This window comes from Anser brachyrhynchus (assembly GCF_964034855.1).
Source record: "Anser brachyrhynchus genome assembly, chromosome: W".
Lineage (NCBI taxonomy): Eukaryota > Metazoa > Chordata > Aves > Anseriformes > Anatidae > Anser > Anser brachyrhynchus.
In genome coordinates, this window is record NC_137704.1 from 12,429,425 (window position 1) to 12,444,741 (window position 15,317).

Sequence of the window (15,317 nt, forward strand, 5' to 3'; positions counted from 1 at the left end):
GTCTCTGCTTGGTGTCCCCCAAAAGTGCCACTGTTATCCCAGTCCCTTCTACCCCCATCACATTTAGGGTTTCATTAGTTAATTTAATCCCTAATACTTTACAGGCCAGTAATGACCTAGCTGCCCCAGTGTATTGGGTTCACATGGCAAGGTTCTGGTAGTGGGGGGCTGCAGTGCTAGCCCCTGTGAGAAGAATCCAGCAGCTGCCCCATGGTAGATAAGGGCCAGTTTCAGCTGGATCCAAAAGGGCCCACTGCTGCCTAGAGCCAAGCCATGAGCAATGCAATTTGTGCCTCTGTGAGAGCACATCCAAGAAAAGGAAAACTGCTGCACAATAGCAGCTGGGAGAGTGAGGAGTGAGAAACCTCCCTGCAGACACCAAGGTCAGTGCAGAGGAGGGGGAGTGCAGTGCAGAGGTGCTCCAGGTGCTGGAGCTGAAGCCCCCTGCGGCCCACAGAGAGGCCCCTGGTGGGGAAGGCAGACCTCCCCACAGCCCAAGGGGGCCCAAGCCGGACCAACCCGCTCCTGATGAATAGGCCCCATGGCACAGACCCACACCTGGAGCAGCTCCCAAAGAGCCCGTTTTTCGCTTCCCGTGGAGAAACCCACACAGGACCAGCCCAGGACAACCAGGGGATCAGGCCCAGTCAGCATGGGTTCATGAAAGGCAAGTCCTGCCTGACCAACCTCATCTCCTTCCATGACCGGATGACCCGCCTGGTGGATGAGGGAAAGGCTGTTGATGTAGTCTATCTAGAATTCAGCAAAGCCTTTGACACAGTCTCCCATAGTATTCTCCTGGAAAAGCTGGCAGCCCATGGCTTGGACACGTATGCTCTTTGCTGGGTAAAAAACTGGCTGGATGTCTGGGCCCAGAGAGTGGTGGTGAATGGAGTGAAATACAACTGGAGACCGGTCATGAGTGGTGTTCCCCCAGGGGACAGTGTTGGGGCCCATCCTCTTGAATATCTTTATTGATGATTTGGACGAGGGAATTGAGTGCACCCTCAGGAAGTTTGCAGATGACACCAAGTTGGGGGGGAAGTGTCGATCTGCTGGAGGGTAGGAAGGCCCTGCAGAGGGACCTGGACAGGATGGGTCAATGGGCAGAGGCCAACGGGATGAGGTTCAACATGGCTAAGTGCCAGGTCCTGCACTTTGGTCACAACAACCCCATGCAGTGCTACAGGCTTGGGGCAGAGTGGCTGGAAAGCTGTGCAAAGGAAACGGATCTGGGGGTGCTGATTGCTCACCTGAACATGAGCCAGCAGTGTGCCCAGGTGGCCAAGAAAGCCAACGGCATGCTGGCTAGTATCAGGAATAGTGTAGCCAGCAGGACCAGGGAGGTGATTGTTCCCTTGTATTCTGCTCTGTTGAGACCACACCTCCAGTACTGTGTTCAGTTTTGGGCCCCTTGCTATAAGAAGGACCTGGAACATGTCCAGAGAAGGGCTACGAAGCTGATGAGGGGCCTGGAACACAAGTCCTATGAGGAGCCGCTGAGGGAACTGGGGCTGTTTCATCTGGAGAACAGGAGGCTCAGGGGAGACCTTATTACTCTCTACATCTACCTGAAAGGAAGTTGTGGGGAGCTGGGGATCGGCCTCTTCTCACAGGTAACTAGTGATAGGACTAGAGGGAATGGCCTCAAGTTGCACCAGGCAAGGTTTAGTTTTTAAATTAGGAAACCTTTATTCTCAGAAAGAGTAGTCAGGCATTGGAATGGGTTGTTCAGGGAGTTGGTGGAGTCACTGTCCCTGAGGGTAGAAAGGTTGGATGTGGTGCTTAGGGACATGGCTTAGTGGGTGATATTGATGGTAGGGGGACAGTTGGACCAGATGATCTTGAAGGTCTTTTCCAACCTTACTGATTCTATGACCCCCAACAGGATTACTCTCCAATCCTCAGGAAGCAGGCAGCATATGCGTGAAAGAAAGCTGGGCGGGATGTGGCTGTTAACAGCTAGGCCGTGCCTTCGGTCCCGCACTCCTTCCTAGGCAGGGCCGAGAGTCCACGATGGTCTCACCCTTATAGCAGTGGCCCGGTCATCACCTGCACATCAGCTGGTAGTGACATGCGGAAAACGGACTCCACAATCAGTAAGATTGTAAAGTAGGTATGTTTATTCAGCGCTGGGCAGCACGGGGGGGTAGCCCCTCCAAAATCGTGCGCACCTGACGCAGCAACTTGCCATGGTTATATGCAGCAAAGAGTTACATATGCATGAAGTTTCACAATACGCCTATACATATTCATAACCTGTCCCCGCTTCGTATTAAAATTAGTTCCAAGGAGTCATTTCCGTAAACTCCTCCCATGTGCACTTGCGCAGTGTATTCTGGTGGTGGTCTTCGGGGGTCGTGGGGATGAAGATTGATAACTCTTCCTCATCACCGCTGTTATAAATGACTGAGTCCCAAATAGGATTACAATCAGAGTTTACAATTTATTAAACGAATAGAGGCAAGCAAACAGCGCTGGGTGCGCCGGGAGTCTCTGCTCCACCGGGACGCACACCCGTTACGTAAGGCATCTAATTTTTTATACTCCTAGGCTAATACATATTTATTACTACTTCTAAAAGAGGCAAGGTTATTATAATTGGTTTCCCGAATCCGACGTCCTTCCAGGTGCACCTGCTTATCAGTCTCTGTTACTTTCTCGGGGGCCGCTCGGACAGGGAGACAGGGAGGCTCATATTCTTCCTCCTTATCTAGTGGTCTCTTGGCCGGCTGTCAGAAGTTACTGCACATTCGTGCAAAGTCAGCAGTTTTTCTCCGAAGAAATCCCTTTGTTCTCTTCTCGCCTAAACCCAGGCCTCAATGTTAACCCTTCAAAACCCCTTAGTGGCACGAATTGCTGGACCATTTCTTACAATTCCTCCCTTTTTTTTTTTTTTTTAATCATCAATTCGTGTCTCTCCTTCAACCTTTGTCAGTAACAATTGGATTTCATCAGTCAGTTCTCGGGGTGTCCACTTCTTAAGCATCATTATCGACACGTCACCTTTTCTCTCCACTGAAGTCATCACAAATTGGGTGCTATTTATTACTCGCCGTATCAACAACGTAAAGCAAGGTATCATACAAGGTATAAACAATAATGTCACTATACCACATAAAAATAAAAACAGCATCCTTTTAACCCATGGTTCACCAGGCAACCATGAAAAGAAATCCCAATCCATACCCTTCCAAGTTTGTACTGGGACGTGGGCTAGCTTTCTAATTTCCTTTGTTATCTGCTTGACCACTTTTCCATTATCATCAATCTGTAGACAACAATTAGAATCGTTCAGTTTTCCACATACTCCCCCTTCTTCTGCTAGTAAATAGTCTAAGACCATTCTATGTTGGAATATAGCATTTCTCATTTGAGTGGATTGGTCAGCCAAAAGATCCAAGGCTGTCGCTGTTTGATTTGTTACAATTTCGAGGATAGCTTGCAACCTAATTATTCGGTTCAAATTATAAATAGGTTCTCGGGCTCCTGATATCAACTCATTCGGGTTCCAGGTGGCTGGCCCATAATGCTGTATGATTCTTTCAGGAGGCCATTCATCCTTTCCCCATTCTTGGGCACTACCCCCGGTTAAGGAAGTATCTATAGATCGTTTCACTCTGTTCAGGTCATCATATAATCTTATTCCTAAATGATCTCCTTGTGTTTGTGACAATAAAAAGAACAAGGGTCTTATGTACCCCACATAGCATATTCCCGACCAATTTTCAGGTAGCCTCTTGTAAGCATGTTTGCCACACACCCAATAATGTCCCTTTAGGGCCCATGTCCCATTTGGAAAAGGACCATTCCATCCCTTTTTAGCCCTTGGGGCGTGATAATACAGAGTGTCCTTGTTACCGAGTGGTCCTGTTACAATGTCTGCCCCGTTCGTACTCGTATATGCGCACTTCCAAGCTCCCGCATCGGGTTTCCACTTACAGTCACAATTCAGTTCTCCTTGGTGGCCAGTTATATTATAAGCTGACCAGAAATGCTTAAAGAACACTCGCCTCCCATTCTCATTCTGCCATCTCCAGCGATAGACCCGCACCACATGCTGTTCCTTAGTGGTGGTATCGCGCTGACAGCTCAAGATTTGACCATCAAATTGTCCCCCCGCTTGTGCTCTTGCCACAGTTTTACATCCGGATCCAAAAAATTCTCTGTATGAGCATTTCAGCCAAGTCCCATTTCTCAGCTGAACATGTGTGGTGTTCCATTTCCCACTACGTGCTGTACAGTTTATAGGACTACATCCAGGATCGGTACAATCATATCCAGGAGACAGAGTCCAATTGCAAATGCTTTTTCCCACCGCCACTGTTCCTGTTCTGTTCAAGCAGTATACACCCCGAGCTGATGAGTGTAACTGCCATGGGCCTCCTTCCTCTTTCCAAAATTGCGTCCCATTATGAACTTCGCTCAGATTACTGACCCACCACTTGGGTTCAACTGGGCCTGCTACCCAGGGCCAACTTTCAGTTCCCCCCGGTCCTCCACAAATCCAGCAGTTACTAAGGTTAAAGGCCCTAGCCACTTCCTCCCCCAAAGTGAAAAAGTTATTCCTCCATTCTTGCCCATGGCCCAATTGCCCCTGTAAAAACAATACCAGAAAGTATAGCATTTCTTATCCTTTTTCGTCGTCCAATCTTGAGAGTGTGGGAAACGCCTTCAATCATGAGGTTGGGCCCGCTTTCAGAGCTTGTGTTACCATTCAGCCCTTCGGGGTGATCCAGCTCCTGGAAAAACTAATCACAATTTCATTATGGGTTTAAGAGGTTCTCATGTTACTTTTCTCAGGACAACCTGATCTTAGCGCGGGAGAAGTCCGGTCGAGGCCCTCTCACTCGGCAGTCAATACCCATAGGGGTTGCCTCCCTCGGTAGACCATACACACCGCAGTGGAGGGTCCTACCCCGGTCTTGCCTTCTCCCTTTCCTCCCTTCAGCCTTGTCCTCTTTATCCAGTGCCCTTACTTCATGCAGAACCTTATTGCTGGGATATCAGTTCCTCTTTAATCTCAGTTTCAGTTCCCCAGGAGTGGACTCAACCCTCCAGGCTTCGGTAGTTATTGGTCCTTTTATTCTGGATGCGTGGGTCCAACCCCTTTCTGCTGTTCTCACAGCTGTTTCAGTAGTAAGTAAAACAAGGTACGGTCCCTCCCATCGGGGGTTCAATGATTCTTCTCTCCAGGTTTTTATTAAGACCTTGTCTCCTGGTTGTATCTTATGAATAGCAAATCCTAAAGGTGGTGTCTGAGTCATCATCCCAATTTCTCTTAGCTCCTGTAATCTCCTTCCAATGGTAATTATGTATTTCTGGATACTATGATCCTCAATTACATTGTTCCCTAGGGGCATCCCTTGAGAATAAGGCATACCATATAACATTTCATATGATGATAATCCAGTCTCACTGTGTGGTTTAGTTCTTATGTTTAAAAGTGCCAATGGTAAGCATTTCGTCCAGGGCAGCTGTGTCTCGATCATTAACTTAGTCAATTGTTGTTTTATTGTTTGATTCATCCTTTCTACTTTCCCTGAGCTCTGTGGGTGCCAGGGAGTGTGGTATTCCCACTGAATACCTAATGATTGACACAACAATTTTATTATTTTAGAAGTAAAGTGTGTGCCCTGATCAGAATCAATGTACTGGATTATCCCATACCTTGGTATTAAATGTTCCAATAAAATTTTTACCACTGTCTGTGCAGTAGCTCGTGCTACAGGATAAGCTTCTACCCATTGTGTTAAATGATCTACGATTACCAATAGATATTTCATTCTCCCTACCTTGGGCAATTCAGTGAAATCAACTTGTACTTTCTCGAAAGGCCTATAAGCTGTTTTTCTCCCTCCCATAGCTGCTTGTCGAAACACTTTCTTATTTATTTTCTGACAAGTTAAACAACCTTGTGTAATTTGTTTCGCTATTTCAAAAATTCCAATGCAACCAAATTGTTTAAGGAAATGATCGCTTAATGCCTTCATACCCCAATGTGTTTGTGCATGTAAACGTTCCAGTATTTGCCTCGCATAGGCTTTTGGCAATATCTCTCGCCCGTCAGGCAGTGTCCATTCTCCTTGTTCTAACTTAGCCCCTATTTTCTCCAATTTTGCTTGTTCTTCAGGGGTAAATTTCTTTTCTTCTCTTTCTCGCCTTTCTTCCTCTCGTATCACATTGATTTTAACAACCTGAGTCCTCAGGGCTGCTTCCTGGGCCTCCTTATCTGCTAGATTATTTCCTCTGATTCGATAATCCAATCCCTTTTGGTGTCCTCTTACATGTACCACTGCTATCTCCTTTGGTTCTCTTAATGCCCTTAAAATTTTTATTATTAACTCTTGATGTATAAGATTCCTCCCTTGAGTATTAATTAGACCTCTTTCTTCCCAAATTTTTCCAAAAGTATGGACCACCCCATATGCATATTTAGAGTCTGTATATATCGTCCCACTTTTCCCTTTTAATAGTTCCAGGGCCCTACATAGGGCATACAGCTCACAAGCCTGAGCTGACCATGATGGGCTCAAAGGTCCGGATTCCACAGGTTCTAAGTTCTTATTAATTATTGCATATCCTGATTTTCTTTTTCCTTCCACTACTCGGGAGGAGCCATCTACAAACAGTGCCTCTCCTTTCTCCAACTCAGCATCCTTTAAATCCGGCCTCACTGTTGTCTGAGTCTCAATTACCTCTAAACAGTTATGTTGTACTCCCTCCTGTGGTTCTCCGAACAAAAATTGTGCTGGGCTCTGAGCAGAGGTTACCCTCAGTTCTAAGTCAGGTGAGTCAATTAGTATTGCTTCATACTTTAGGATCCGACTATCCGTTAACCATTTTTCTGCTTTTTGCTGTAAGACACTTCTAACATTGTGTGGAGTATAAACCTTTAAAGGAGCACTAAAGGTAATCTTCCTAACTTCTTCTATTAGTAATGCTGTAGCGACCAGAGCTTGAAGACAAGCAGGCCACCCTCTACTTACTGGATCAAGCAACCTAGAGCAATACCCTACAGGTTTCTTAATCCCTGCCCAATCTTGAGTGAGAACTCCATATGCTGTTTGGTTCGATGTATTTACAAAGAGATAGAAAGGTTTTTCCAGATCTGGAAGGCTCAGTACAGGTGCCTGTATTAAAGCCCTTTTTATTTCCTCAAATTTCTGATCATCCTCTGTGAACCACTTAAGCTGGTTATTAGTTAATTTCTCATATAAGAATTTGACCTTTTCACTGTAGCCTTCAAGCCACGGTCTACAATATCCTAATAATCCCAATACTTGCCGAATTTCCTTTTTAGTTTGTGGGGGTCTTAAAGATAGAATCCCTAATACCCTGTCAGGATCTAATTTCTTTTTCCCCTTACTCAGCCAGTGCCCCAAGTATTTTACTTCCTGTTCCACAAACTGTAATTTCGATCGAGACACCTTTAATCTCCTTTCCCCTAAAAAGTTTAGCAATTTAATAGTAGCTTCTCGGGTTCCCTCTTCAGTTTCTCCTGCTATTAATAGATCATCCACATATTGCAATAATTTGACCCCCCTAGGTAACGTGAAATCTTGTAAAATTTTTTCTAAAGTTTGTCCAAATAGATTTGGTGACTCTGTAAACCCCTGTGGTAGCACAGTCCATCTTAATTGTTGTTTTCGTCCCGTTTCGGGGTCCTCCCACTCGAAGGCAAAATAATCTCTGGATCTCTCATCCAGAGGGCAGGCCCAAAATGCATCTTTCAGATCTATTACACTATACCAGGTATGTTTGGGAGATATGCGACTCAATAAAGTATAAGGATTTGCCACCACAGGGAATTTAGCGAGTGTTCGCTGATTTACAGCTCTCAGGTCTTGCACCATCCTGTATGACCCATCCGATTTTTTTACGGGGAGGATGGGTGTATTATGAGGCGACATGCACGGTTCTAAAGTTCCTTTTTCCAGAAGTCTGTCAACCACAGGTTTTAACCCCTTTCGACCCTCCATTGGTATAGGGTATTGTTTGACTCGGATTGGACGATGGGGATCCATTATTTGAATATTTATGGGGTCCATTTCTATCCTTCCAGTCTCCCCCTCCTTATACCATACTAAAGGGTTAATGACTTCTTCATCTTTTTGTGTCAAAGTGTATAATTTAATCTGCAATTCGTCCCCTTGACTCTGAATGCTCAAATTCAATCTTAAAATCAAATCTCTCCCCAGTAAATTGTACTCCGCTTCAGGGAGCAAAAGAAAATCATTAACATAAGTTTTCTTCCCAGTTTCTACTTTTACATTTTTCAAGACAGGCACTCTAAAAGGCTCTCCTTTTGCCCCTATCACTGACATATAATTGTTCCCTTCCTCTACTCCTTTTGGAAGTTTTTGAATAGTAGATTTTTCAGCTCCTGTGTCCACTAAAAACAAAACTTCCTCTTTATGGGGACCAATTAGTAGTTTTATCAAGGGCTCCGTTGATGTTGACGTCCCCAGAAGATATAGCCCCTGACACCCCTATTCTTCTTTGAATGTTTTCTCATCTTGCTCCCGCTTACGACAGTTCCTCTGAATGTGTCCCTTCTTGTTGCAATAGTAACAAGCGGGAATGGTGGATTTCTCTCGACAAGACTGCCCCCTAGGGGCTTTCTCTATTCCCTTCTCCCTCCTTTCTCCGGACAGAGTCTTATTTCTCTGACTTTCTCTTACTGCTGCTACAAAAATCTTAGCTTTTGCTTTTTGTTTTTCCTCATCTCTCCTAACATATACTTTCTGTGCTTCCCTAAGTAACTCTTCTAATCCCCTCTCTTGCCAATCTTCCAGCTTCTCTAATTTCCTCCTTATGTCCCCCCAGGATTTAGCTACGAATTGCGTTCTAAGGAGTGCAGTTCCAGCCACTGTATTTGGGTCAATTCCAGAATACATTTGTAAACTTCTCCTTAATCTCTCCAACCATTCTGTTGGAGATTCGTCTTTCCCTTGTTGTTCATTAAATGCTTTATTAATGTTTTGCCCTCGGGGAACAGCTTCCCTTATTCCCTGTATGATTAATGTTCTCAAATCCCTCATATTCTGTCTTCCTTGGGGTTGTTGATGATCCCAGTGGGGATCCACGTTTGGCCATTTTTGGTCTCCTGGGGGTCCTGCCTGATTCTGTCTCTCCCACATTCTCATTCCAGCTTGCCTAATCATTCCTTTTTCCTCGACAGTAAATAAGATCCCTAAAATGGACTGTATTTCTTCCCAGGTATAAGTATTGGGACCTAGGAATTGGTCCAGTCTTTCAGCTACTCCGAGGGGGTCATCTAATAAGGCCCCCATTTCTTTCTTGAAATTCCTTACATCTGTGGTATTTAAGGGGACTGCCACAAACCCAATGCCTCCCTGATTGCCTCCCAGGGGTACCTCTCTTAAGGGATATAGAGAAGCTCCCTCATATGTGGCAGTCCTACTTCTCGTACATGCAGCCGGGGGTCGGTCTGATTCCAGTGCTGTCGGCGGTGGAGATACCACAGCTGCCGGAGGTGGGGCCACTGCCAGAGGTGGATTGTTAGAATATAGAGGTGGTAAATTATCTAATGGCTCCCATTTATCCTCTTTTTCTTTTTCCCGTTTTTCTTCTCCTTCTTCAAACTCCTCCTCTGTTTTTAGTGTAAATACTGAGGCTGGAAAAGGACGTGAAGTCCTGATCCATAATCTTGCATAATCACTTTCCTCCTGACTAAAAGGTTCCTTTGAGTTAACATGTAGATTTAAAGCCTGGCAAACCCAGTCTTCAAAAGATCCGAAAATAGGCCAAAAGACATGTGGTCTTAAAGGCTCCTTTGGCCATTCTATCATACAATACTGAATCATTTTTACTTTGCTTTTTCCTTTTCTGGGGCCCCTATCGTTCCAATTTCTAATCATTATCCCTAATGGACTTTCTGGTGGTATGTCTGGTAATTTGCTCCCTTTTCTCTGGTCCCGGGTCTTCGATTTAATCTGACCCATCTAGGAATTTTACTGTGGCAATTCCTACAGCCCTTGGTTGCCTTAGTGAGAGTGTCTTGCAGGGGGTTTAGGACCTATCACCCGCCCACGAATCCTATAGGAATCGCTTCGGTCCTTCACCGGCCAAGTCCCTCGCGGGAGATTGGAACCGCGGTTAGAAGACCTCCACAATCGCTTCGGAACTACGTTCCGTCTCAATCACACTCTCACACACACACAGGCAACCGAATCCCACCCAACCGAACGGTATACACATTAAATACTTACGACTCCGTCGTCTTCGTTCGGATCTTCGCGCGCAGAATTACGGGCAAAATATAGTGCTGCAGCCGGCAAAAGGGAGCTCATAAAAATCTAAATCTTTGCTTGCCCTTATTCAGGTTCGAGATGGCATTAGTCTCGACCTGACTCGAACAGGAGCCACCAAATGGTGGGGGCGCCCCTCCTAGATCAAGTCAGAATTCAGGAACCAAGACCATCCCGGACGAGCCCCCAATTGTTATAAATGACTGAGTCCCAAATAGGATTACAATCAGAGTTTACAATTTATTAAACGAATAGAGGCAAGCAAACAGCGCTGGGTGCGCCGGGAGTCTCTGCTCCACCGGGACGCACACCCGTTACGTAAGGCATCTAATTTTTTATACTCCTAGGCTAATACATATTTATTACTACTTCTAAAAGAGGCAAGGTTATTATAATTGGTTTCCCGAATCCGACGTCCTTCCAGGTGCACCTGCTTATCAGTCTCTGTTACTTTCTCGGGGGCCGCTCGGACAGGGAGACAGGGAGGCTCATATTCTTCCTCCTTATCTAGTGGTCTCTTGGCCGGCTGTCAGAAGTTACTGCACATTCGTGCAAAGTCAGCAGTTTTTCTCCGAAGAAATCCCTTTGTTCTCTTCTCGCCTAAACCCAGGCCTCAATGTTAACCCTTCAAAACCCCTTAGTGGCACGAATTGCTGGACCATTTCTTACAACCGCTAGTTGACCTCTTGTCTCTGCGCAGACTCAGTTGCTTCTTGGATCTTGTCCATCCACAGGACCAGTTTCTACCAGTTTCTTAAGATAGGCTCACTCTCTTATTAAGAGACTGACCTTGGTAAAGGGGCCCAAGGCTTCTTGCTTTAATTAATTTGCACAAGCACCATAGTTAGTAAAGACACTAAGTAGGATCCTAGTTTCATGCCGTCAGCACTCTATCTCTACTTGATAAGATTCCCCTAACTCCCTCTCTCAGTCCCCCCTTTTCTAAAAGGTTAGTAAATAATTTTCTAAAACGTTAGTAAGTTCTTTTCTAAAAAGTTAGTAAATTATTGTATTCTCCTAACTCCCTCTCTCAGTAGGAGGCTGTCCTGCCGGTTCCTTGGGAAGCGACGGATTTCTCTTCTCTTGGGCGGGGGGGGGCGTTTACGGCTGAGCTAGGAGTTTCAGCGCTACTGGCAGGTTTGAGGGCGGCCGTTCCCCGAAGCGCCTCATCTGGCAGGGAATAAGCAGCTGCCCGCCAAGTAACACCTCCGGTGAGCAATCGAGTTCGCCGCTAGAGCGTCCGAACACTGGGACGCTCTGGCGGGCGCCGCACACTCTTCTCTGTCGTCAGGTCCGTCTCTCTGGCTGCGTGTGACACTGCCGCGAGCGGAGCGGTCGTGCGGGCTCCGCCATGATGAACAGCGGAGGAATCGGGGTGCCGCTGGGTTTCCCCTTGGGCCCCACATCTGTCATCCAGGTCACGAACCTGTCTTCGGCGGTAACCAGCGAGCAGATGCGGACTCTCTTCGGCTTCCTGGGAGATATTGAGGAGCTGCGTCTCTATCCCCCAGAGTAAGTGGGGCCTGCACCGGTCTCCGGAGCGATAGAGACCTGGGAGAATGAAAAGGTCTAGAGGGGTTGTGAGAGTTGTGAGAAGGCCCTACTTGACTTCCCCACATCTTGACTGTGGGCACCGCAACCTCCCACACGGGGAGCGGGGTCACGTGGTCCTACCCCTTTGTATGACAGGAACGGTAGGGGAAAGGAGCTCCATCCGAACTTAAGATGGCGGTCCCGTCCTGAAGTACCTGCGGCATCTCCGGAGTGGCCTGTAGGAGCACGGCGAGTTCTGTGGCTTAGTGGTAGCGGCAAGAGCTCGGCCGCTTGCTGGGTGATGCCGGCACTGAGTCACAATCTAAGGCCTAGGGAGACGCGTGCTCAGAGATTGTCCCCAAAGCTCTTCCGCGGCGCACGTCTCTCTTTTTCCTCCCTTTACTGAAATACCTATTCTGTAGTCCAGATTTTTTCGCTCAGGCACCTCCCTGAGTTATGTGTGTGTAGGTTGGGGGGGGATCGGGCAGGAGGATGGTGGCATGGTAGCGTTCAGTCATTCCAGAATTCCAGTTCTTGTTTAAAGAATAATATAAGGTGTAATATTAAGAGTATTAGACTAACTTTTTAATAGAGAAAAGTGTCAAAGAAAGTTACATGTTGCATTGTGTAGAATTGTAATCTATTTTTTTTTCTAATTTGGTGTTGCAGACATTCAGTGTACCCACTATTTTTATTTAATCAAGCATGATTTTTCAGAACAGTGAAGTTGTACTCTCCTGTATGGGTTTTTTTGTTTGTTTGTTTTAAAAGAGCATTCAAGTTAAGAGGTTTACTGTAACATTTGTAATCCTATTCCCTTTGCTGGGCATGCTTATTTCTAATGGATGTGAACTTTCAGTTCTGTTGATGATGCACAAGAGTTAACAGAATATATATATATATATGTGCATACACTTTATAAAGAATATAAGTTTTCTTTTTTTTCTAATCAAGCATTAAGGTATTTCCGAATAAAAGTATAAATTATTCCTTACCTCTTCCAAGTCAGTCATGTTTGTCAGCCTTCTACTTCTTCCCCTTAATCTGAGTATTTCATAGAATGGTTTTTATGGATTTAATTTCAACAGTTTTTTCATTAACAAAGCTAATTTTTTGGTTGAAAGGAAATAAGTCTTATTCTGGTATTTATGAATTAACTTGGTTAAAGACATGTATACATTTTGGAACATTGCTCTTGACAACTTTTTTTTGGAAATATTATTTTCCTATTTTTGGAAGATGCAGCATTATGTGTTATTAGAGGATTAGGGGGGGTTATTTTCCTCTGTCAGAGTAATCCAAAACATTTGTAGCAATGGTGAATTTGATCAGGTGATAATTTCCACTTTATAGGAGATTTCTTTGATAGCACTGTTCCACTATAACTCATTGTTAGCCACTTTACTGCTGACTTGAATGAAAAAAAGAAGGCTATGATTTAATAGGAAGCAAGGATGATAAATCTGGCATCTATGGTGTTTCAGTGATTTTAGAACAAAATATAGGGCTATGCTATGGTTGTCTGAACTAGTATTATTAGAGAGATGAATTCCTTTTTACTGATTTTTTTTCTACTTTTTTCCAGTCTCCTATCACTAACATCCCTTGGTTTTATAGGATGCAGCAGAAAAATTATTAAAGAAAAAAAAAACCACAAAAACAACTAAAAGGAAACCTCCAATGCTGAGTGTAATTAGTTACAGATTACATCAAGTGAACTGCTCTAATAGACTATTTAAAGTTCTTGTAAGCATGCAAAATGTGGAGGGGGAGAGAGAAACCACCTCAGTTTTCTAATGCATTAAATAAAATGTGAGTTCTTTAAGATGACTCTTTAGTGTTCTCAGTGAACTTCCTGAACCTAGTGACTTTTCCCAGCAATTAGTATCTGAAGACTGTGGTTTTAAAGTAGCAGTTTCTGTTACAGTCCTTTATTTTGTATCCCAGAGTGGATTGAGCAGACTTTTTAATGTTAAGTTAAATCGTGCAGTGCTTTTTGGTAGTTTGTCTATTTGTGTTTTATTTTCATTAATCAAAACCCTTTGGTTTCAGTACTACTTGTGTGGTAAGTGATGCCAACATTTGAATATGCAGTAACATGAGATAGAATGCTGTGTTCCATGTTTTGTAGGCTATTCCCTGAAATTTTTGTCTCTGCTGTGTGGTGTGTTTTTGTTGTTGTTGTTGTTCATTTTAACAGCCTAAAATTATTTATATTGAAACTTACAAAATGTGGTGATCAATTGAGTATTAATTTGGTGTCTTTCTTTTGATTACTTAGAGTTTTGTGAGAACAGGACATACGGCTACTCTTTCACGGTTCTAAACAAGACAGAACAGTTTTTATAAATCACTATGTTTGCAGTACAGTTGAAATCTGAAGCTGGTTTGCAGGGTGTGACAGGTCTTCTGCCTTGAATATGTACTCTAGTATGCTAAATACTCATATAGCTTAGAAATGTTTTTCAACATACTAGGAGACCAGTTATGTGTTGTTAACTTGGGATTTTGGCTTCTATAAGTTTCCATAAAAAGGAGGAGGTGTTAATATCACTTTTTAGTTATATTAAGTAGACAAGTTAGTAAATTTCTATATTCTTGTCTTTTGGGTAATTTTTCCAGGAAGTCTAAAAAATATTATTTTTTTTTAATTTAAAAAAGCATATAATAGAATCATAAAATGGCCTGGGTTGAAAAGGACCTTAAAGATCATCTAGTTTCAAACCCCCTGCTCTGGGAAGGGTTGCCAACCACTAGAGCAGGCTGCCTAGAGCTGCATCCAGCCTGGCCTTGAATGCCTCCAGGATGGGGCATCCACAACCTCCCTGGGAAACCTGTTCCAGTGCCTCACCACTCTCTGAGTGAAAAACTTTCTCCTAATTTCTAACCTAAATCTCCCCTGTCTTAGTTTAAAACCATTCCCCCTTGTCCTATCACTATCAACACATGTAAACAGGCATTCCCCTTACTGTTTATACGCTCCCTTCAAGTACTGGAAGGCTGCAATGAGTGTACCAAAAAAACACACAAAATTTATTCAATGTAACTAATTGTTTTTTTTCCTTTTATCTTGCAGCAACGCACCTCTTGCTTTTTCTTCCAAAGTATGTTATATTAAGTTTCGTGAGGCATCGAGTGTTGGTGTGGCCCAGCATCTAACTAACACAGTTTTTATTGACAGAGCTTTGATAGTTGTGCCCTGTGCAGAAGGTTGGTATTTTAGACATTCTTCTGTAATTTTGGTCTTTGTCCTGTCTGCTAATTGTTTTAAGCTTTCCATGTAAGGAGGTGGTGCTCTGTTATTTTGTTTTATTGCTTTTTGAAAAAAAAATCTTGAAACAAAATTGAATGAAGCAACCTAATTATATAGATTTAATTCAATTCAGCATTAGGAAAAAAAAATGTTTTTAATTAGGATAATTCTGTTTTCCATATTTGTTATATATTTTGGGGGAGAAGAAGGTATAATAAATTGTTTTCCCGTTCAATATGATTTGTGTTGGCTAGCTT

The 15,317-nt window shown here is 44.0% G+C and overlaps 2 protein-coding genes across 7 annotated transcripts in view; one reads left to right on the top strand and one right to left on the bottom strand.

Annotated features, from left to right (window-relative positions):
• LOC308184722 (uncharacterized protein) overlaps window positions 1-15,317 on the bottom strand; it is a 362,730-nt gene that overhangs the window by 228,164 nt on the left and 119,249 nt on the right. The gene's annotated exons all lie outside the window — the stretch shown is intronic.
• LOC308184735 (uncharacterized protein) overlaps window positions 1,536-15,317 on the top strand; it is an 82,682-nt gene continuing 68,900 nt past the window's right edge. For 2 of the 6 annotated variants that reach the window (XM_080572146.1, XM_080572147.1), the window contains exons 1-2: window positions 1,537-11,786; window positions 14,884-15,017. In XM_080572146.1, coding sequence (XP_080428272.1) covers window positions 11,626-11,786; window positions 14,884-15,017 — 295 coding nt within the window. In that variant the 5' untranslated portion in view covers window positions 1,537-11,625. Of the gene's footprint in view, window positions 13,620-14,883; window positions 15,018-15,317 lie in introns of all 6 variants that reach the window. The other 4 variants (XM_080572145.1, XM_080572144.1, XM_080572148.1 and 1 more) reach the window with 4 other exon arrangements.